A 23,781-nucleotide genomic window follows, 5' to 3' on the forward strand; every position below is an offset into this window, starting at 1 on the left:
GACTCCCTGGTGAGCAGGGAACCCGACATGGGCCTCAATCCCAGGACCCTGGATCATGACCCGAACAAAGGCAGACACTTAACTGACTGAGCCAGCAAGGCGCCCTGAAAGGGGTGTCTTCTAATCAGAGGAGTGGCTATATTTTTATCTCTTCTGTATGTTAGACTTCCATGTGAGATTTCATTTGGGAAAAATAAGGATTTCTCTGCCAAAACAACAGCAACATGATTATAAAAATAACCAAATGTTTACAAATCACAAGTCTACGGGAGCTCCGTGGTAACGTGAGACTCCTTGAAAGTTTTGTTCCTCAGGAAGACTAAGACTACTTTCTAGGTTTTAACATTTAGATTTAGTGGTGAATTTTTCTTTTTTCCTCTTCTCTTCCCTTGTTTTTTTATGGAGCAACTTTCACCTTTCTGAACAACAGAAAGCTGGGGGCGGCAGTGGCCATGTGAGTAGGCCAGCTTCTGTTTTACTTTGATCCTGTAAAGGGGTGCGGAGCTCCGATGAGGACCCAACCATTCCTCGTGTTCATTCTTCCTTTCTCGTATTATCTCCCCACCCCATCCTTCTCTCTTTTGTTCTCTTCCCTTCTTTTTCCTCTTTTCCACTCTCTGCACACTCAGACTTCTCAGAGCCTGGCCACTGGAGGCTGGGGGTCAGGGTCAGTGGAGTTCAGGCATGCTAGTTCTTTCCTTCCCTTCTCGCACTTCACCAGCACAAAAGCCAGGTGTTCGGGCTGGGAATCTTCAGGACATTGTGTGACTTTGTATCTACAGCCACCTGCTCACTTGCTTCTGCCAGGAGGGGGGGCCGTGTTTGTGCTTGGGGTTCCCATGTCATTAGAGGCCAGGTTTCTACCATTCAACCTCTTTTGCCCCTGACCTACTTTATACCTAAATATAAGACCATAGAAATGAAAATGTTGTGTATTTAGCTACTGTAGCTCTTTCCTCTAATTATTATATGTGACATATCCTTTTTAGCGCTAAGTGCACAGTGTTTAGCAGTGCATAGAGAATTAAATTACCTCTCGTTTCTCCAGTTCCCTGTGTTGACTCATGTGGCTGTTACCAAGGATAAAATATATGAGTGGCAAAATGGTCTCACCTTGTCCCATTACCTGAAATTATATACTAAAGCTTGTATCTCCAGGATCCTGAGAGTTCTTACTGCCTGCCCTGTTTAACATAGCTCTTTCATCTGCTGTCAGAACAGAAATAAAGAAGCACATTGTGAATAAATGTCATGAGAAATGATTTTTCTCTCACTTAGGAAGGAAAAAGTCTTTATGTGAAAGAGTTCATGAAAGAGGCCTTAAGTGTTTTTTAATTATTCCCATACTCAGAATATAATTCAAAGTGTGAATACTTTTACTTAAAGTGAAGTGTCGTAGAAATCTGAATCCCTCAATATATGTTATAATTTTTAATAGAGTCTTTTAGAATTAAGAAATATATGAAAATTTTTTAAAAAGGAGAGGGAGAATTTTTTTTAAACTTTTTAAAAAAATTTTTTTATTTATTTATGATAGACAGAGAGAGAGAGAGAGAGAGAGGCAGAGACACAGGCAGAGGGAGAAGCAGGCTCCATGCACCGGGAGCCCGATGTGGGATTCGATCCCGGGTCTCCAGGATTGCGCCCCGGGCCAAAAGCAGGCGCCAAACTGCTGCGCCACCCAGGGATCCCCAGGAGAGGGAGAATTATTTGGAAGTTGGGGTGGAGAGATTGAAAGAAAAGCCTGGTCTTATCTGATGGTATCTAATAGGATTGATTTATATAATAGGACTTATTTATATAATAGGTGCTAGTTCCTGTCTTTTCTTTTCATTCTTCTGGTACATTTTTGTGTTTGATATTCTGTTTTTAAGCTTTTAAAGATATTTATTTATTTATTTATTTGACAGAGCATGGGCAAGTGAGAGAGAGAGAGCATGAGCAGGGGTAGAGGGAGAAGCAGACTCCCCACTGAGCAGGGAGCCCCATGTGGGGCTCAATCCCAGGACCCTGGGGTCATGAGCTGAGCTGAAGGCAGACTCTCTTTAAGCTTTTAAGTAGCAAGAATTATTGAGCTGAAAATTATCCAACCAGATGACTCTTCCTTCATCTTTTGAGCTTCTCAGCACAGATAAAATTCTGTTTCAGATAGGAAGTCCGTGGATTGTACCAGGAAGCTAAACCACCTCTCAGTGATATGGAATTCACAGAGATAATAGCATTTGGAACTCAGTAGGGATCTGATAACCTGAAATCCAGTGCCTCTTTTTAGACATCAGGAACTCAAGCAGTGGTGTGCTTGTAAATATTTAGCAATGAGCTCCCTGGGGGAAAAAACCTGCTCTGTAGTGTTTGATGATTTCCATGGCGTAATATTTGCACCCTGGCTGATTTCAGATTAGTGTGATGTCTCCGAAAGCAGTGTTGAAAAGAGAATGTGCAGTAGCACACCATTATATAGAGTTTCCATGTCACATGATGTAAATATAAATAACCTTAAGAGCATACAGAAAGTGTATGAGTGTAGAATGAAAAGTGAAGAGTTTTGAATATTTGTTACTTTTAAAAAATATATTTTACTTGATTGTAAGTTTTTATAATTTAATTTTCAGTAATGGGTGTATTTAACAACCATCTTGCAGAATTTCTTAAAATTTAAGAATCAGTTCTGTGAGCCAGTTTGAGTCAGTTCCAGAACACTACTGAATTTGAGGCCTAGGAGACCTGCGATGGAGCCAGGACTATTACCAAGTTTTTTCCTTCATTCTAGATAACAAATCTGGGGAAAGAGAATTCATGGCATAATTATAGGGTAATAGATCCTGCTCTTCAGCTATGGTCCATATGAAGGGCTGCTAAATGATTTCAGGTGATACGCTGAAAACACTAGATTAGTGTTTTATAGTGGCCCAGAAGTTTGAGGAAGTTTTGTTGAGTGTCACCAACAAGTATATTCAAATTAAAGAGAGAATATTATGTTCAAAGCTTGGTCAGCATTATTGTGCATTGTGGAGAAGGATCCAGAGGAGGACAGGGAATGGATTGAGATAGTCATTGAAGCAACAAGGAGCTTGTAATAACAGGCCAGATTAAAAAGATTAGGATGTGTAGCCAAAAGAGCTAAGGCAGCATGGAAGTGTTAAGGCAGCCCAAACCTGTAGGATCAGGAAGGGGTTTGTGGTGACCTCAACACTAGTTTCTAGGGCATTCCTGGAAGGAAGTGGGAGATGAGTTTTGATAATTTTTTTAAAAGATTTATTTATTTGAGAGAGACCGCAGAGTGAGTGAGAACAGGAGTAGGGGAGAGGGGCAGAGGAAGAGGGAGAAGCAGGTTCTCTGCTGCGCAGAGCTCAGATCCCAGGACACTGGGATCATGACCTGAACCGAAGGCAGATGATTAACTGAGCCACCCAGGTGCCCCTGACTTTGATAATTGAAAGAAATGGGTAATTCTGTACAAGTGCTTGTGGTGAGAGATGAATGGGAATATCTCTTTTAAAAGGTTTAAGTATACTTATGGATGCCTGACATGTAATGGAGTATAAGCTTTCAGGGGGCAGAGACCTCTTCTTTCTTCTTGACTGTGCCTTGCTCAGTGTCATCAGTCGGGAGTACCTGGGAGAGTTTCAGGCTGCTGCAGGAGACAATCTGATATTCGCAGCAGACCAGTGTGGCTGCTGTGTGGAGGAGGGGGCAGGAGTGGGAGAGAGGAACCGGTGAGGAGGCTGCTGTGTGGCCGTCTGGGTGAGGTGTTTTAGTGGCCGGGACCAAGATGAGTGTGAGTGAAGTTGAGAAGAGGAAGATTCCAAATAGATTTTGGATGTAGGAGTTAGAGGAATTGCTCATGGGTTGAGTGGGAGTGAAATAGCAGCTGAGGGAGCTTCCTTCATGGTCTCTTGATGAGTTTTAGGGCGACCCAGGGGAAAATACTCTGCACAGTGTTCAGCTAATTGTGCAAGATGTTACTAATGTGGGGACATGTTGGTGTAAAAACTTTTAAAAACCATTCTGTGGCTTTTGTTATATTTGGAGTTGGGCATCCATTGCTACTGTCTCCATGTGGAATGTTTTCATCAGCCCCCCACCCGTCATCCCTCCCAGCCCCTGGCAATCACTAATTTACTCTGTCTCCATGGATTTGCCTATTCTGAACATTTCATACAAATGGAGTAATACATTATACATAGTTTTTTTGGTGACTGCTTTTAAAAATTAGTATGTCTTTTCAAGATTCACTCATGTTGTAGCATGTATCAGGACTTCATTCTTTTTACTACTGAATAACATTCCATTGTGTGGACATATGACATTTTATTTATCTACTTGTCATTAATGGCCAATTGGGTTGTTTCTGCTTTTTGGCTATTATAAATATGCTTCTGTGAACATATGTGTATAAGTTTTTGCAGGGGCACATATTTTTATTTTTCTGGGATATATACCTACGAGTCTAATTGCTAGGCTATATGGTGACTCTGTTTAACCATATGTGGAACTGCCAAGCTGTTTGCCAAAGTGGCTGCGCCATTTTACATTCACACCAGGCTCTGTTTTTAAAGACAGAAATAGTTATTATAGCATTAAGCAAATAGCAAATGTGGTGGTAGGCATATGTCCCGGATTAATCAGGTTTGGGAGAAAACAGAGAATTTGCACCCCCTTCCTCTGTGGTCAGTTGGCCGCAAGCTGGACATCACAGATTTGTTCATGATGTAGACTGATCTGGCACAGAGACACCTAGACATGTCCCCATCCAGGGTCACATTTGCACCAGATTAAGAAATGGAGCCATGCTGTTTGCATTCCATTCAAATGCCTTTGACCACATGCCATTGTGTGATGAGTTGAGGATATTGGATATCTGGGTATTTATTTGTTAGGAGGAAAACACACCACTTGGGTTAATCCTAGGCATTCCTGTAGCTAATTTCACTCTTATAAATTGTTTGCCGTATACTTTTAACTCTGCTTGCTAAGAAATTGTTAAATCTGACTTCTGTGCTTGGATTTACAAACTAGATTGTGTTCCTTGCTATCTTGTATCATTGTCAATACTGCACACTCTAGGTTAGGGACAAAACCTAGCTAGATTCATGGAGAAATTGCTGGAATCAGCTAACTAGGATCTTGCTCTTATGGTAACTGCTGTCTGAATTTTCTTGGATTAGGTTGTATTTATTAATAAAGTTTACATTTGTTTTCTAGAACTTGCTATTCTCTCAAACAGATTTACGTATGACATTGGGGCTTGTCTTACAGGTAACAATTGCTTGTGATGCGGTTCTCAGTTCAAAATCTCCATATAGAAAGCAGGACCCAGACACATGGGAAAATGAATTGCCAGTATCCAAATACGCCAATAACCTTACCCAATTGGACAACGGAGTCAGGATTCCTCCAAGGTGAGTGTTAGATAGTGAAATGGAACTTTACCCCTTCAAACTGGCCAAAGGAGGGCAGCCCTGGTGGCGCAGCGGTTTGGCGCCGCCTGCAGCCCGGGGTGTGATCCTGGAGACCCGGGATGGAGTCCCACGTTGGGCTCTGCGTGGAGCCTGCTTCTCCCTCTGCCTGTGTCTCTGCCTCTCTCTCTCTCTCTCTGTGTGTGTCTTTATGAATAAATAAATAAAATCTTTAAAAAAAACTGGCCAAAGGAATATTTACCTTTCTATCTCTTCTCTGAATTAGCAGTTATATATATTTTTACTGGATGCCTCTGATCAAAACTAAGCTCAAAATTCTTTCTAAAATTATCTGTACCTTTGTAGAGGCTGAAGTTGGCCAGTGCAGACCCCTGAGCTCATCCCTACCCCTAGCTCTCAGTGGCTAGCACCTGCAGCTCTTTGCTTGAGGGCTTTTTCTGCCTGATGAGGCCAGGTAGGACTGTGCATGGGACAGTTAGAAATGCCACAGAGTTCATGCTCCCTTCTGTCCTCCTGGAACAGCCCTCAACCAGTGACTGTGGAGTGGATGGATACACACCCTGGACCCTTACCCTTTGAGAGGGCTGTTTCCTGGAGTTGCCCACCTGGACTGAGCCCCACTTGCCCATGGTGGTCATCTGTTTGTTGACATACCTGGACTGGCTTCTTGCCCTTTCCAGTTTTATTTCTCTGCAGTGCTTCCTAGGATCACCTCCCAGACAAGCCATTTACATTCAGATCTTTGTTTCAGAGTCTGCTTCCAGGAGAACCCAACAGTCTTTGGTTGTCAACTTTTTGGCTGGAATGCTCTTTGGGCTACATTAGCATCTCCTGTTAAGTCTGTTGTGTTGACAGAGGCAGGTGCTTGAGGGAAAGAGCAGATGGATTAGGCAGGTGTCTGGTCTTGTTGAAACCTGCCTATACTGCATTCCTATTCTAGGGGAAGGCAGGCTATTTCTCAATTTCTCCCTTTTACAGTGGGGATGGGGATACTGATTTTGAATGGTGTTTAACAGAATTAGATGATCAAACTTCTGTAAGATACTTGGCACAAACCTGACATTTAACCTTCAGTAAAGTTGACATTCTGCTTAATTCAGATTTGCTGCATAGTAGGATTTTGTTTAATTTCTGTCTCTCCCTCTCAAATAAAATCTTTAGAACTTTGCATGTTTATGCACATGGGATCCTTAATGTTTTAGACTTATATGAACTCCACTGTCCTTCGCGTAGGAATTTTAAGGAAACGACCTCCCCTCGTAACCTCAGGTTCTGTGTCTGTTTTCTAAAGTAAAAGAACCATAGCAGAGGCAGGCAGGGTACTGACTGGTCCTGCTGCTCTGGGAGGGGTGACATTAATCTTCTGAAGGGGAAGAGGGGGGAGGAAGCACTGGTTTCTGTTGTTCCGCTGACCATTATCTGTGACACCCCCTCCTCGCGCCCTCAGCCCCCCTCCTCGATCCCTCCCTGCCCCCCAGCAGCTGGAGACACTCTGTTTTCTTGAATGTTAATTTTCTAGCTGTGCCTCACGTTCCAGCGATCCTAACTGCTCTTCTATAACTTTTCAGTGGTTGGAAGTGTGCCAGGTGTGACCTGCGGGAAAACCTCTGGTTGAATCTGACCGATGGCTCTGTGCTGTGCGGGAAATGGTTCTTTGACAGCTCTGGAGGCAACGGCCACGCACTGGAGCATTACAGAGACATGGGCTACCCTCTAGCTGTGAAACTGGGAACCATCACTCCTGATGGGGCAGGTGAGTATGCCTTTACCAACTTTGGGAACTTGCAGTGGCTCCCCTTAATTGGTTGAACCAGTGCCTTCATTCCTGGGTTGGAGGATGTGGGCTCTGGACACAGTGCAGCATAGAATCCTGACTCTATCTCTCACTGGCAAGTCTTCAAATCCTTCTCAGGTTCTTCCTCTTGAGGATGATCGCAGTAGCTCCCTCATAGGTTTGTTGATGTGCATAAAGCATTTAGCCCAGTGCATGCAGTAAGGCCTGAGTAAAAGTTAGTTGCTAGTGTTGACTGTTACTGTCTTTCTGTGTATCTCTTAGCTAAGAGGACAGGAGTAGGAACCAGGACTTGGGGAGTGAACAGGGATAATCAAATCCACTATTAGAAGAGTAGAGTGAAGCTGTAGAATTCATTACAGGGGTATCATTTCAGAAATGCAGGGATTCATTAAGGAGAGGGATCTTGAAGGATGCTGTGTGTCAGAGTCCCTGTGTCAACCTCTTGTTTCCTACTTGTACTATCAGCTTCAGAAGTGGTTCTCTTTCTTTATGTTCTCACACTGTATGCTTTCAGGTGTTGGTTTTTGGCCATGTTTGTACAGTGAATTCTATCTATCATTTTGTGATGGAAAAGGGAAATAATATCAGGATCCATAATAAGAAACATAAATGCTGAGCAATGGCCACAAGAATCCATCATCTAAGCGTCATTGAAAACATGTACTAAATGTAGATCTCGACCAACACCTAGAACAGTCTTCTTCATTTTTCCAAGTCTTAGCCTTGATTTCTTCTTTACTTTAAGGTCAGATGATTTTTTAGGAGAAATGCAAAGACATTTGTGTCTTCTTCCATGACTGAATTAGCCTGCTTCAGAATTAATTGCCTAGGATGTTTTCACTATATATGGTACACTTCTTGTCTACTATACTTTTTCCATTGAACTGGTTTTGTTTTTCATTTGTTTTATAATTGAGGGTTGACAGTTGGGTCATGTAAAGATTCTCTTCATTTATATTTTGGATAAATTTCCTGCTTCCAAAGTTAGTGGACTGATGTTTAACTCATTAGAGACAAGTAGCTGCAAAAATCCCGCATCCTGGTGCCAAACATTCCCCTCCCCTAGTAGATATACCTCTACATAAGCCAGGGTAAATCCTATGAGTTCCAGATTCTGAAGAGGAAATTCAGGACATGAAGCTGGATTGAGGGTTGCAGCAAGTTGCTTTCAGGTCTTAGCTATCGTTGAATCACTGCTGTATAGGGCAACCATCATAAGGCTACAAAAGGAAGGGTTTGTAATATAGGAATTCTAGTGGGTAAAATTGGGAGGGGAGAATAATTTGAATGTGTCTCTTTTCTTTCTTTTTTAAGATTTATATACTTGAGGAAGAGAGAGAGCATGCACACAGGGGTCGAGGGGAGGGCAGAGGGAGAAGGAGAGAGAATCCCAAGCAGATTCCAGATTCCAAGCTGAGTGTGGAGCCCCACCCAGGGCTTGATCCCATGACCCTGAGATCACGACCTGAGCTGAAACCAAGAGTCAGACACTTAACTGACTGCACCATCCAGGCACTTCCAATGTGTCTCCTTTCTATGTTGTTTTTTGTAGTGCTTTGATAAGACCAGTTATTAGAAGTCCAGTTCTCAGAACAACCTAAAACTACAATTATTTGTATACATGGCCAGGTTCTAAAATTTCAGTTGTTTGAAGGCAGAGCTATGTCTTCCTATTGTTGGGTTCCATACAAAATCTTATATATGGTAGGTGCAAATACTTTTGTTAAATAAACCAACTATATGTAAGCATTTAAATAATTAGATCCTATTTAAATGTATGCTAATAATAAAGGCAAGGGTTAAATCTGTTCTCCACACATCTTTAATTTTCTAGAAGCCTTTTTTCTAGCATGAAACTTATTTTTAAACTATGATTTAGAGTTTTTTTTATCTAAGGTTTCTTCCTTTCAACTTGAAGAAGAAACATTTTATGTTTGTTCCTTGATTATACAAAAAGCAGGTATTCAGTGTAACATATTTAGAAAACAGAAAAATTTAAAGAAGTAAATAAAAATCACTAGTACTGTCATTTGACAGACACTTTTAACAATTTGGGTATTTCCTTTCAGTTTTGTTTTCTGTTTTAAGCCTTGATCAATTCTTTTTTTTTCTTAAAGATTTTATTCATTTATTCAGGAGAGACCCAGGCAGAGGGAGGAGCAGGCTCCATGCAGGGAGCCCAATGTGGGACTTGATCGCTGGACCTGGGATCATGCCCTGAGCTGAAGGCAGATGCTCAACCACTGAGCCACCCAGGCATCCCAGGCCTTGATTAGTTCTTATACAATGCCTCCATGTTGCCCCTGCCCCACATTTTTACAAAAATGGAATCACACTATATAAAATTCTATTCCTTATTTTCCTCTATTTAACATTTAAATATGTGTATATTCCATGTCATTAAATATTCTTTAGTATCCTTCGATAGTTCCATAAGTCCTTTCAGTGTTCTCTAGTTAGTTGTCACAATTTTTTTTTTTTTTTTGCTATTCTGATGAGTATCCTTGTATATATGGAAATCTTTGGACGTTTGTCTAATGATATATTTAGGATAAATTCTTATGAACAAAGGGTTGAACCTTTTAAATTTTCTGTTGCTGAATTTCTCTTAAACAGTCATAGTAATTTACATTCTCATTAGCAGTATATGACAATACTCATTTCAGCAAATCTTTGACAACTTTGGGTATTTGCCATTTTTAAAAACCTTTGCTAATCTAATATCTTGTTTTTATTTGCTTTACTAGTGAGGCTGAACATTTTTCATAGTATTTTTGGTCATTTGTAATTCTCTTTGTGAATTTCTTAGATGGATTTTCTAGTAGGCGTGTGTAGGTTGTTCCTTACTGGTTTTAAAAAACTCTGTGGCTAGTAAGAATATTAATTCATTATCTGCCATAGTTAAGTGCTTGGTTTTTTTTTTCAGGGTTTTCCTGATGTAATTGAGAGTATTTGAATCCATACTCATGTTTCTATCATAGAAGGCATAAAACAAACAGCAATGTAGATCAGATAGCCTGTGATGAGGGTTCTTGAATTCATTCACCTGAAATAATGTTCACTTTTTGAAGAAAGATCAGGGTTTGATTACTGCTTGTCTTGTGCAGAGTTGGTTTTAACAAAATGATTATTTCCAGTGAATTATCATTTAGTTTATGGGATGCATCAATTTTATGTTAATTTCTATTAAGTCTGTTTAATTGATTGCTAGCTGCGACTCATTTATTTTAAAGCCAAATACGTTAATGAAAACATGCCTGAAGTTTTCCTTAATGTCCGATGATGAACCTCGTGGATATGGAGGCCTCAGAGGGCTGGGTACCCTCTGTCTAGGGTTGGATGGCCACCTTCTGGTGAAGGTACCACTGCCAATTTTCCCATTTCCATATTTGTTAGGCTCACTGAGGCTAATTCAATTTGCAAGAGAGAAAGTGTTTATTTTTTAGTTTATTGTGAGAACCACAACTGCTTGTATGTGAGATGTTTATGTTGGCTTGACCAGTACATTCCTTTCCTGTGGGGAGCTAACTTATATTTAGAATATTGCTTAGTGAACATGGAATCCAAGCAGGTTGTGAATTCAACTATTTAATGGTAATGTGATCTGGTCCTCCTGGCTTCCTTCTCCCCAATAAGGATATACCTGTTTGGTGAGAAAGTCCTACTCACCTTGAGGTGACAATTTAGAATTGGTTCTTCCAAGAAGCCTGGACTGCCTAGGCGAAGCCATTGTGGTGTCATGGGTAGTAAAATGGGTCCCATATCAAATTCCATTCTGGGTCTCCATGAGTACAGCAACAAACAAACCAGGAAACAGATCACCATACAAACAAACAAATAAAAAGAGCTTTCCTCTGTGGGAGGAGATGTTGATTTGGCAAAGCAAGGATGAGATTCTGGGTGGGAAGGGAGTGAGGAGGGACAGAGATAGGAGAGGGTGTTTTGTTCTTCTGTTGCGAAGCTAGGTTATCACACTAGGGCTCCTGGGTGGCTCGGTTGGTTCAGTATCTGCCTTCAGCTCAGGTCATGATCCCAGAACCCTGGGATCAAGCCCCAAGTCAGGCTCCCTGCTCAGTGAGGAGTCTGCTTCTCCTTCCTCTACCCCTCCCCTCACTCATGCTCCCTTTCTTTCAAATAAATAAATAAAATCTTAAAAAAAAAGAAGTCTCAGTACCTTGGTGGTTTCAGGAGAAGCTTCTGGAGATGCCCACAGCTACTGTGAAATTGCCTGTCCCACTGGCCCTTGCACCATGGTGCTCAGCAGCATCTTAGGGTGATCTTTCCTGAATCCACTTCATAATTTTTTCTATGACTACATGTCATTTATAAATTCTTCATGATTGCCAAATTTGAGGATCACAGTTCATTTTTAGATGTCTTGTATGTTACTTACTAAACTATTTTTGTCATTGGGGTAAAAAAACTTTGTGTCCAACCAAATCATGTCACATCTTTGGAGCAGTTAATGACTGGAGGTAGGAAACATTAATTTCTCAGTATGGCATGAGCCTAACAAATGAAAAATTTTAGAGTGCTGTGTGATTTTTCACTTATTTCAAAATCCTAGGCCAATGACAACTGTTCCATTTCTGGCAATTTTATTGTTTTCTAATAAAGCTCGAATAACTACAGGCTTAAAGTTTTTTAAGTCTTCAAAATTATTTCACTAGTTAATAATAACCAAAGTTAAAGTGCTGAGGGGATGTCATTTTCACCTTCAGCCAGTATCTGAGTGGCAGTTTTCTTGTCACTTGCCATAGATTAAAAAATACTGTTTATGTATTTGTTTCAAGTTTCATTTTTGTTGGTGTTTCTAGCTTTTAAACTTTTGGGGAAGTTTTTCATTTTATTTTTTTGGGGGGGTTCTTGATTGGGCTGGGGATTTTTGCCTTTTGTTTTGAGAGCACTGAATTATATACTAAAGAAAGAATATAAATGAAGGCTGCCTGTCTATAAGTTAAAATGGGCCCCTAGAGGACAAGGGATAGCAGAGAAAGCCAAACATTTAGTCAATTAATAATAGAAAGGGTGACTTTCTTTCATGGCAGTGAGTCTCCACATACCTGTATTTGGGTCAGAATGTCACTATAGTTTGTGTGTATTTTTTTTCTCCTGGTGATGTTCCCAAGGGGAGGAACATCCTTGGATGGTCTATCTTTTACTGTCCTAAAGAATAGTATCTTTTTTTTCTTTTTAAAAATTTATTTACTTATTTTAGAGAGAGAGAGAGAGAGGACATGTGTAGGAGAGGCAGAGAGAGAATCTCAAGTAGCTTCCACATTGAGCGTGGAGCCTGACGAGTGTGGAGCCTGACATGAGGCCTGGTCTCATAACCCCGAGATCATGACCTGAGTGGAAATGGATGCTCGACTGACTGAGCTCCCCTCGGAGGGTATCTTGAATCTATTTTCCTTTTAATAGATTTTGTTTTTCCAGTTTAGGAGTGAAGAAATTGTGGTTTTTAACTCTCTCTTTTTGTTAAGGGCATGGGATGGTGCTTCACCAAATCACTGAGTCTCCTGAAAGAGCTAAGGAAATAGTCTGGTGTAGAGGAAAAAGGACTGGGCCTAAAGATATTGGCCCCCCTCCCACATTGCACTTCTGTGTGAGGACACATAAGATGGTGGTTTGGGTAGTTTTTTTTGGGATTTGCCTTGAAGGCCAAGATGCCCTCGGAGGAGTGGGCCGGGCCTGGGATGGCTGGAATTTCCCAAGTTACCGTGCTGTGCCACATGCATCCTCATTTGCTCTGTGTGCTACAAGGTGGACACACTTGGGAAGTGCTGAACAGTCCTCACTGAGTCCCTCACCAGCTCCGTGGGGTGTGGACACCAAAGTTGGGAAGAAGGGATGAAGCGGCAGGTGGGAGGTGGAAGTTGGTGAGCTGGTGGGTCTGAGACTGTTGAGGATTCTGCAGGCAGACTTTTGTTTTGTCTTGGACCCAACATCTCAGGGCAGCCATTGAGCTGCTCCCGAGGGCCTGTGTTACCTCTGTTCCCTCCCAGGCTCCCCCTGCCACAGCAGGTGGTACCACACTCTCCTCCCTCACCCTTCCCTCCTCCTGCACTATTATGCCAGTGTGGTTTTGGGTGCAAAATCAATTGTTAGGCATTTACCCTTGTCTAATTTCAAGTATTTTAACTTTAGACACTGCTTTTTTTTTTTGTCTCAGAAAACCTATTTATTTTTAAAGATTTTATTTATTTGAGAGAAGGAACAAGCAAGAGCAGGAGTAGGGGGAGAGGTGGACTCCCCACTGAGCAGGGAGCCTGAGTGGGGCTCTATCCTAGGACTCCAAGATCGTGACCTGGGCTGAAGGCAGACACTTAACCAACTTGGCCACCCAGGCACCCCTCAGAAAACCATCTTAAAAATTAATTTCTGAAATGTCAAAAGAAATTGATATATGGGTATAATTACAAAACATACCTATTTACTATGTTTGTTATTTATCATCTGTCTTTTCTCCCCTTGAGTGTACTCACAGGAGGTTTCCATTGGCTTTATTCATCGATGTATCCCAAGTGCATAGCGGGAGCTCAATAGATATATGTTGAATATTGAGTGACTTGGTTAAATATCTCACTCTTTGTTTTCTCTTCACCCTGTAGATGTTTATTCTTTTCAAGAAGAGGAACCCGTTTTGGATCCTCATTTGGCCAAGCACTTAGCGCATTTTGGAATTGATATGCTTCATATGCATGGGGTAAGAAGGTCCACTTTGTCTCTATTCCCACCTGGTGGGGAGGGAACACTTTGGTCTCTTTAATATGTAATTACTGTGACAGGAATCCTACTTTAATGGTTTTAGGTTTTCATGTTTGCATTTACTTCTTGAATTTAATTAATTAGCATTTTCTTTTGGTTATCAGCTTAATTTTTTTTCATGCTATAATAAAAATGGCACCTCGTCGAGTACCATTTGTTTCGGTTGGAGTTTACTGGTAAAATTTCTGTCTCCTTTGATGGAGAGTTGCATGAATCACTCCTTGTTCACTGAAGCGAGAAGGTACGGGAAGATGACCTTTAAAATGGTCTGTGACCAACATCACTTTAATTAATTTCAGGAAGGGAAGCAGGGCTCGGGGGTGGAAAGAATAAGCCAACATATTGTTGATGGGAAAAGGCTGTGCTTCATTTAATATTGTGTTTTCAAGCCGGTGTCATGACTATGTAACATCCGTCCCTGTGAGGAGCTGCTTCAGTGTGCATGCTCTGCTTGGGCCCTTCCCTCCCAGCCTATCTCCTTCTCCTCAGCCTCTCCTCCCTTCTGTCTCCTCGTCCTCACCTCACTCATGGCACCCTTTAATGTATGTCCTTTGCGCTTCTGTAAACCTCCCTCCTATTTCAAGGCACTTCCAGGGCCTGTGATTTTTCCTTCACTTCCCTCTGCAACTGCCTTCCCATTCTGTTTGCTGTGTTGGATTGTATTTTTTCTTTTTTAAAGATTTTATTTATTAATTTATGAGAGTCATAGAGAGAGAGGCAGAGACATAAGCTCCCTCCCCTGCAGGGAGCCCAATGTGGGGACTTGATCCCAGGATCCCGGGATCACGCCCTGGGCTGAAGGCAGATGCTTAACCACTGAGCCACCCAGGTGCCCCTGCATTGTATTTTCCCTTGAAATTATTCTACTAGCTTCTTTGTTTCCATTCCTATTTGTCTTTCTTGCTGCCATCCTCTTACCTCTCAGCCTCATTCTCCTTTCATTTTTAAATCTTTTAAATGTGTGTATGTGTGTTTTCCTGTGGAAGGACATACAAAACATAAAATTTACCGTTGTAACTTTTTATTTTATTTATTTTTAAAGATTCTATTATTTATTCATGAGAGACACACAGAGAGAGGCAGAGACACTGGCAGAGGGAGAAGCAGGCTCCCTCTGGGGATCCCTGGACCCTGGGGTCATGCCCTGAGCCAAAGGCAGATGCTCAACCACTGAGCCACGCAGGCGTCCCTATGATTGTTAACTATTTTTAAGTGTGAGGTTCTGTGTGGCATTAGGATTTTGTTCAGCATCACCATCTCAGTCTCTTTAGGTGATTTTTTTTTTTTTTTTTGTATTTTTTTTGTTTTTGCTTTGTTTCGGGAGAAAAAGGGGCAGAAACATCTATGGCTGTCAGAAATAATTCTTGGAACTTGATCTTTGGGTGAGAATGACAATTAAAGTTGGCTTCCTTCTCTTTGTCCCAGACAGAGAACGGGCTTCGGGACAATGACATGAAGCCGCGGGTCAGCGAGTGGGAAGTGATCCAGGAGACGGGGACGAAGCTGAAGCCCATGTATGGCCCCGGATACACGGGTCTCAAAAATCTGGGCAACAGCTGCTACCTGAGTTCTGTCATGCAGGCCATCTTCAGCATCCCAGAGTTCCAGAGAGCGTAAGTGGCCTCCTGTGGCCTGGGCGCGAAGTGCTGCCCTTCATCTGCTCCAGCACATGCTGGGGAAGCCCGTCCTCATCAGCTGCAGGACATTTCACCGCACCCTCATGGTGTGACTTCTTGCACTGAGGCTGGGTGAGAACACTTGTCAAGTGTGATGGGAATCAGGTAAGATTAGGAGAGCTTTGTAACCGAGAGCCTCACAGGGGCTTGGTCATATTAGTGATGGCTTCTGGTTTTAGCCCATCAGTTGCCCTCTATGCCAAGAAAATATTAATTATCAATCTCTGCAGCCAGCCTGCCACATTCCTTCCTGTAGATGTGCTAGGAGAGACTCAGTGATCGCTTTGGTCAGTGTTGCCCTCCTGGCGAGTGGAGTTTCTCCGAGGATTTAAGCTTTTCGTTATTTGCTACTCAAAATGTGGCTCACAGAACTGGTGCTGGTCCTTGGACTCCTGGGCATGGAAACTGAGAGTGAGCGTTTAGAAATTTTTGTAGCAAGTCAACATTGTCATGCGTTATCAGTGCTGTTTCATTTTTCTAATAATTTACTTTCATTATAAATTTTAAAGGAGTTCATCTATAAGAGTTGAAATAAACAAAAAAGCTGGCCCTTCACTACAGATGCCGTGGAGGCACCGGTGCATGTTCGAGGCTGCCTTCTTTCTCCCCAACGGAGGGCAGAGCCACTGTGTCTGTGACCCCTCTCTTCCCTCGGCTGGGCCCAAAATGGGGAGCTGTGCACACTGGGACCAAGGCTGGTGCACTCATGGGCAACTGCTGCCTAAAGTTTAGGAAATTATCTCTAGCATATTCCAGGGCACGCTAGTTTCCACCATGGTTCAAATATGGGAGAGGACACACATGTACTGAGACGGAAGCGCCAATAGCACGCTAGGAACAGCACAGGGCAATTTTATTTTTTTTTTAAACCCAGGATGAGTGGAAATGCTAATGGCTTTAATGGTAGTTAAGCAAAAGTGTATCAGATATCAGATCTCCTTTTCTTTTCTCTTGGTATTTGAAGACTTACTCTTCTTGCTGTTTTCTGGTCTAGTTTTCATTTCTCATCCAGCCGAGGAATATGGGGTTCTTTTGTGCTCAGCAATGTGCTGGGTTGGGGCGGGGGGTTCAGCAGTAAGCAAAAGGACGTGGTGCCTGGCCCCATTTGAGGAAACAGACTGAATAAATAATCGGAAGAATAATGGCATGGTTATAAACATGGTGAGCTCCATGAATGAAAGGGGGGAAGAGGTGGTCAGGGAGGGTCTCTCTGAAGAAAGGGTACATGAAGCGACACATGCTTTGACTGGTATGCTAGGGGAGTGTGGACAGAGGAAGAGCAGGTTTGAAGCTTTGAGGTGGAAAACTTTTTCAAAGGTATGCATCACACATTGCATTATTTTTAAAATTTTTGTCCATGTCTCATACTTGTATTATTTTTTGATTAGGGAAGAGTGTGACTTCATATTATGGATCTCATGGTCCCTGATTTTTTTTTTTAAGATTTTATGTATTTATTTGAGATAAAGAGAGTGGGGGAGAGAGCAGGAGGAGGGGCAGAGAGAGAGGGAGAGGGAGAAGCAGACTCCCTACCAAGCAGGGAGCCTGACGCAGGACTCAATCCCAGGACCCCGAGATAGTGACCTGAGCCGAAGGTGGGTGCTGAGACACTTAATGGACTGAGCGTCTCAGGCGCCCCTGCACTGAGGAATTGTTAATATCCAACATGATGAACTCATTAGCTCTCTTACAAGCCAGTCTTTATTGTATTTCAAAAGCTGACAAGATAAGAAAACCTCACGAGGAAGATAAACATTAGCAAAAAGGATTATGGTTTCAGGCAAGATTGATGGAGAAGAATGAAAAATTAAAGGTGGTAAATCTTTGATGTCAGAAAAGTCCATTTTACTAGTAGTTTCTATTTTTCTAATTATGAGGAATAGCCTCTGTTACAACAAAATTATATTAAAATGCAGAAGTAATGCTAGATACTTCTAAAAATACGTATTATAACTTCAGTTTGCAGTCTAGGGTTCTCAAAGAAAAAAGTATAGTTTTGCTATCTGACCATCGATCTTAGCTCTCATTCATTTATACACTAGTTTATTTAGATTTGATCCTCATCAGAATTATTCTGAAATGTAAACGAGGCTCTAGTGGCAGACAGAGTATCACGGAGTCAGGCTGACATTTCCGAATTACACTCTGGTTGTGCATAAGTCATTTAATCTCTCCGTGAGTCACTCTTTCTACTTACAAAATGGAAAACACTGCTCCTGGACCCAACTCCACTGAGTTAGTCCCGCTCAATCAAGTGATGTTTAGTAAAAGAACAAACAGACTGAGGATAAGTATGATGAGTAGGTTGCTCATGTTCTAATAGACACAGTAAATGTTTAGAAACTAGAATATTAAATATTCGGTAACACGCGATTCTGAGACTCTTGAAACAACATTGAGGTGAGAGATTTGAATCTTAAATCCAAAACACAGATGTGAGGTATAGTTTTTCACGAGAGAAGAAAAATTCAGAAAGGTGACTGTTCATCAAACTTTGGAGGGCAGAAAGCATTTTCAAAACTTAGCGACTATAAGGAACTGAAACTGTTTTTTTTTTTTTTTTTTTACTTACAAATTTATTTTTTAGTGGTGTTCAATTTGCCAGCATATAGAATAACACCCAGCGCTCATCCCGTCAAGTGCCCACCTTGGTGCCCGTCACCCAGTCCCTGCCCCCCCTGAAACTGTTGTTGGATTTTGTAACCAAAGAGCACAAGTTCCCTCCATTCTACTTGAAAAGAAATAATAATTATACAACACCTCCGCAAGGACTTTCCTTCAATATATTTTTTTTAAATCAGGGACCAGGGGCGCCTGGGTGGCTCAGTCTGTTAAGCGTCTAAGTGTCTGTCTTCAGTTCAGATCATGATCTCAGGGTTCTGGGATCCAGCTAGCATCAGGCTCCCTGCTCAGTGGGGAGTCTCCTCTCTCCTCCTCTGTGTGTTTCTGCTCTCTCTCTCTAGCTCTCACTCTCTCTGTCAAATAAATAAATAGATTCTTTAAAAAAAACCCAAAACAATTCCTCAGTGCAACCTCTGGCTGTGGATGCTTTGGTTACAAAGTTTGGTTGGTCTTTTTGGCTCTTGGTCCATTGAAAATTTCTAGATGAAATTGTTGCCCTAGTGACACATCCAAAAGCCATTTGAAAGGGACTGTACCAGAAGTGGGTTCTTTTAATTTTGACAGAGGTACATAATCTGGGGTACAGATTCTGAGTTTGTAGACAGCAGGTGCCTACAAGTGTCCAGTAGTTGAGGGGTCTGATTAGAGGTCATTGCTAACTACTAGTGTATCATGGTTCTCTGCTAGGGCTTTATTGCAGTTATGCCTTTTCTGTAGTCAGTTATGGGTAGTCAGTTATGGAAAATTGGTTAGATGGACCAATGGTTAGATGGACATGATATAAATGTATTCATTCAACAGATATTTTTTGAGTGTCTTTTGCGTGTCTAGTGCAATTGTAGTGCTGGAGGTGCAGTGATTTAGATAGTGTATCTGTCTTCATGGAGATTATACTCTAGTATATAATCTCTAGAGAGATAATAAACAAGGAGATAATCAAGAAATTGCAAATGTTAATACATGCCAAGAAGAAAGTCAGCCAGGGTCAGGTGATGGGGAATTAGGAGCGGTGAGGAGGTGCTTTTTAAACAGACCTGAGATGATGGGGCAAAGGTCTGTGGAGAGAATGTTCTGGGAAAGAGACAGCAGGTGGCATGACCTTGAAGCAGGTGTGAACTGGGCATATCCTGGCAAAGAAGGGCATTTGGCCGGAGTATTGTGGACTAGGGGAGAGGGATGGGAATGAGGTCAAAGAAGTGGGCAGAGCAGAGTGCATGAAGTGCCAAGGAAAGGGATATGCTTCTGGATTCTTTTTTCTAGAGCTTTCACACAGCGAGTCAAAGCCTGAAGATGGAAAGGTGGACAGCACAAAGCAGAGGGTATGGAATAGGAAATGAACTTAAGAAGTGAAAGGAATATTCCTTTGTCATTCCTTCCACCATTGTACATTGAGATTAGAGAGGGTGGTGGAAGTTGGCACTGCTTGTCCAGGTAAACTGGTCAGAAGGAGGGGGTTTGGGCTTGCTTATGGGAGCAGGGACAGGACAGAGTGGTTCAGAGCATGGTTTGGAGCTAGGCTGCCTGGGTGTACTCTGAGCTTCATCACTTCTTCCTTGCGTAGCTTTGGAAGCATCCTGATTTCTATCTCTCCAATGGGTAACCATAACCATCCCTTCTTCATATGGTTGTAATGAAGACCCAAGCAGATTATACAGAGAGCCCTCAAGAAGCAGTAGTTGTCACTGCTATTATTATATATCTTGATACCATTGGCATAATTCCTACTCTTACCGTTTGGTTTTGAGATGGCAGATGTGATGGCATAAGCTGGAAGTTCTTGATTCTGGCTACATGTTATAATCACTTGGGGGACTTTGAAAAGATTGCAGATTTCAGGTTTTAGTCTCAGGCAGTGACATCAGAGCATCTGGGGGTGGCTCTAGCTTTGGTGTTTTTTTTTTCAAGAAACTCGAGGTGATTCTAACCTGCACCCAGAGTTGAGACCCACAGATAGAAGCACAAACATTTTAGGGAAGCCCATGAATATGGCTGCAGAGGTGGGATCTCAGGAAAAGTTTTCTTTCTTTCTTTTTTTTAAAAAGATTTTATTAATTTATTCATGAGACTGAGAGAGAGGCAGAGATATAGGCAGAGGGAGAGGCAGGCTCCCTTCGGGGAGCTCAATGTGGGACTCCATCCTGGGACTGCGGGATCATGACCTGAGCCAAAGGCAGACAGAGGCTCAACCACTGAGCCACCCAGGTGTCCCAGGAAAAGTTTTCTTTAGGTGGATGATTTCACTTTGACAGAAAGGCAAGGTCTTCGCTAGGATGACAGGTTATTTTGTTTCTGTTCTTTCAGTCCCTATGTTTTGACTCTCCTTTCTCATTTTCTAGGTACGTAGGGAATCTTCCAAGAATATTTGACTACTCTCCTTTAGATCCAACACAGGACTTCAACACACAGATGTAAGTGCTGATTGAAAGGTAAAAAATTTTTAAGGAAAATGTCCAGTAAATGTTCATAATGGTTATTGCTGGGTTGCAGAATTAAAGGTACATCTCTTTTCTTTTTTGTTTTCTGTATTAGAAGTGTTCTAAAAAGAGCAGGTGTTACTTTTAGAAGAAGAAATATATTAATAGTTCTTTATAAAGTACTGAGGGTAGTTTGAAATGGCATCAGTTATCAGGAAGAATCAAATAAGTTATTTTTGAGTAATCAAGATAAAATGTTCCACCTAAAAGCATTCATAGATGATGTTAATGTCTCTATGGGGAAACAACAATGACCTTTTTGTTTGTCTTTCTCCCTCCTGTCCAGGACTAAGTTAGGACATGGCCTTCTCTCAGGCCAGTATTCAAAACCTCCAGTGAAATCTGAACTCATTGAACAGGTGATGAAGGAGGAACATAAGGTATGTGTCCCAGTGTTTGCCACACTGATATGTAGGTAGGAGGGACCTTTACCAGCTAGAATGTGTATTTCCTATGATTTGGCAAATGGTGGCTATGGATATAGCCAGTTGTCAGAATAGCTATTTCACTTTGGAGTGTAGGGTATCTGTGCTTTTGAGAAATTGTGGTAGGAAATAGCTAGGGTTGGTGTTTCTAGTGACAGTTGCTTTATGGATTATATGTGAGAGTCATCATTAACAGTTTTCAGAACACTGTTCTTTGTAAAATACAGCTGAGATGGAAGCAATAAACCTTACACAAATTTAAACGTTTTCTCCTTGGTAACATGATCTTGGCCCTTATAATATCTGTCTTCTCCTAAACCTCAACTTTGTTTGCTACGATTTCTCAAGAAGCTGATTGTTAAGAAACAACACACACACACACATTCCTATTCCATTCCCTTCTGCATCCCGTTCCCACCTCCAGAACTGAGGATTCTGAAGCTCTGCGGAGGTGTGGGCAGTCCTTGTGTTTGGTAAGCTGCTAGGAGGATTGTCAATACACTCAGGTATGAGAAACTCAGTTGGCTATTCAATCACTATTCCTTGATAGAATAACTGAAAGATGCATTCCGTCTCCTAAAAGCCAGACTTACATTTCTTTGTGTCTGCAGAATGGGCTACACACCCCTCCCTGGGTAGCTCCGTTGGACAACTCCAGGGGGCACTGCTCACAACCTAGTCTTTTTGAGTGGTCTCCTTGAAATTCTGCAGTGCATAGCTTGCATAGCTGCACTAGGCAGCCTGAATGGAGTGCATACCCCTTTTCCTCACCACCTGCTCTGACCTCAGTGCTCTGTCTTGACTTAGTAGGCAGATCTGTTTCTCATATGTTGGCCTCTGTGCTCCCACTGTAAGTCAGTCGACCTTAACTAGATTGACAGCAAGAAGCGAAAGTGAATAAACTCTTATTCATAGGGAAGCCAGCTCATTGGGGAAGTGGAGCAACTGGGAGATGGGAGAGTATGAAGGGAGCATTTAGAGGTGATGTTTGGAGATGGGGGGAAGGTAGGGGTTAAAGAGGGTGGATTCCTAATGGCCAGGCTGGGAGATCACAGTGGTGTGGAGGCAGGAAGGTGCATTGCTACCCAACGTGGCAAGATAACGAGTTCCTTATCCATCGAGACTGGAACACCCTCATCTGGGATGTAGTCGAAGGGATGGTTTGGATGTGGAGCTGGGCTACAGGGGTTGTCCAGGCTTCTTCTACCTTTGAGCTCCTGTGGAGCCTTGAAGACGTGTTGATGAAAACAACGTGGTCCAACATTTTGTTTTCATCACATTTATCCTGGGTTTTCATCCATGCTATGGCACTTTGTGGACCACTTTCGAGTCAGAGACCACCTTCCTTGGTGGAGAAGGAGGCGGGCTGGGACTCAGGGACTCTGGCTTCTTTCCTGCTCTGCGAGGAGCTGTGAGACTCTGTGCAAGTCACATAAACATCCAATCCCAGTAGTCCAAAGCCAGAATTCATCGAGGTGGTGGTTGTGAATGTTCCAAGTGTGAAGAGGTTCTCTCTCTGATGTAAATAAAATCTGTGTCTATGACATGCCTGTTGTGTTTTTAGAATCTCCTCATTGGAGAAAACATGGAATAAAAAATTACCAATTTAGTGATGTTTGCAAATCAAGTTTGGTTTTGTTAGTATTAAAATGTCCTTTTACATTAAAAAAAGTAGTTCTTATATGAGCAAAGTACATTATTTATTCATTCTATGAACAATGACTGCTCGGAGCCCTCATCTCCTCCCCACCATTGAGTTTAGTGACTGTTAACGCAGTAGCTCTGTGATCTCCAGGGGGCTGAAGCCTGCCTGTGGGAACCCCTGCTTTGTCTGGCTCAATCTGGGTAATTTGGCAGCATTTGGGGCATATTTGGCCTGTAGGTGTGTTTTGCTTGGCCTACACATAAACATCTGAATTTTTAGCTGCCTTTTTTTTTTTTTTTTAAGAGAGCGACAGAGAGAGTGAGCACAAGCATAAGCAGGGGGAGAGGGCCAGAAAGAATCTTATGCAGGCTCCATGCCCAGCGTGGAGCCTGACACAGGGCTTGAACTCATGGCCCTGGGATCATGACCTGAGCTGAAACTAAGAGTTGGACGCTTAACCGACTGAGCCACCCAGGCATCTCAGAGTTTCCAGCTTCTCTTAATCAGTCAGACCCTGTGACAATTCCAGGCCCGTAATAGCAGATGGCTGGAGCTGAGTGGCAGCCCTCCTTTCAAACAGGACACACAGTTCCCATCTGGCTCTAGTCCCTTTGTGATTCATGACTTGGCAGCTACACTGTTGTATTTGGGCGTGTGACCTTTGATCTAGATGATTTGTAAAATCCTTTCTTGCTCTGTGGTGTCATGATCTAGTGGTCTTAGAGAAAGAATCCTGGATGTGATGAGTAGTATAATGTGCATCTTTGGGAGTGGTGGGGAAGACCCATTTAGCTGAGTGGGATGTGAGTGAGTCTTTGGTTTGGGCATCAATAGGATCCCTTTAATGTTCAAAATGAGCTTGAATTGACCATATGATTTTCTCTGTGGCCCTGGAGGAGTCAGTTTTAAGCTGTTTCTTTAATAGACAAGTAATTCACGGTCAAATCTTCATTCCC

At 42.2% G+C, this 23,781-nt stretch overlaps 1 protein-coding gene across 3 annotated transcripts in view; it reads left to right on the plus strand.

Annotated features, from left to right (window-relative positions):
* The window catches only part of USP13 (ubiquitin specific peptidase 13), a 116,444-nt gene that overhangs the window by 41,234 nt on the left and 51,429 nt on the right, over positions 1 to 23,781 (plus strand). For 2 of the 3 annotated variants that reach the window (XM_025451193.3, XM_035710226.2), the window contains exons 5-10: positions 5,260 to 5,402; positions 6,989 to 7,173; positions 13,827 to 13,921; positions 15,409 to 15,596; positions 20,618 to 20,689; positions 21,042 to 21,135. In XM_025451193.3, the coding sequence (XP_025306978.1) occupies positions 5,260 to 5,402; positions 6,989 to 7,173; positions 13,827 to 13,921; positions 15,409 to 15,596; positions 20,618 to 20,689; positions 21,042 to 21,135 (777 nt within the window). Of the gene's footprint in view, positions 1 to 4,963; positions 5,139 to 5,259; positions 5,403 to 6,988; positions 7,174 to 13,826; positions 13,922 to 15,408; positions 15,597 to 20,617; positions 20,690 to 21,041; positions 21,136 to 23,781 lie in introns of those variants that run through there. The other variant, XM_035710227.2, reaches the window with a different exon arrangement.

Source organism: Canis lupus, chromosome 34, assembly GCF_003254725.2.
Source record: "Canis lupus dingo isolate Sandy chromosome 34, ASM325472v2, whole genome shotgun sequence".
Classification (NCBI taxonomy): Eukaryota; Metazoa; Chordata; class Mammalia; order Carnivora; family Canidae; genus Canis; species Canis lupus.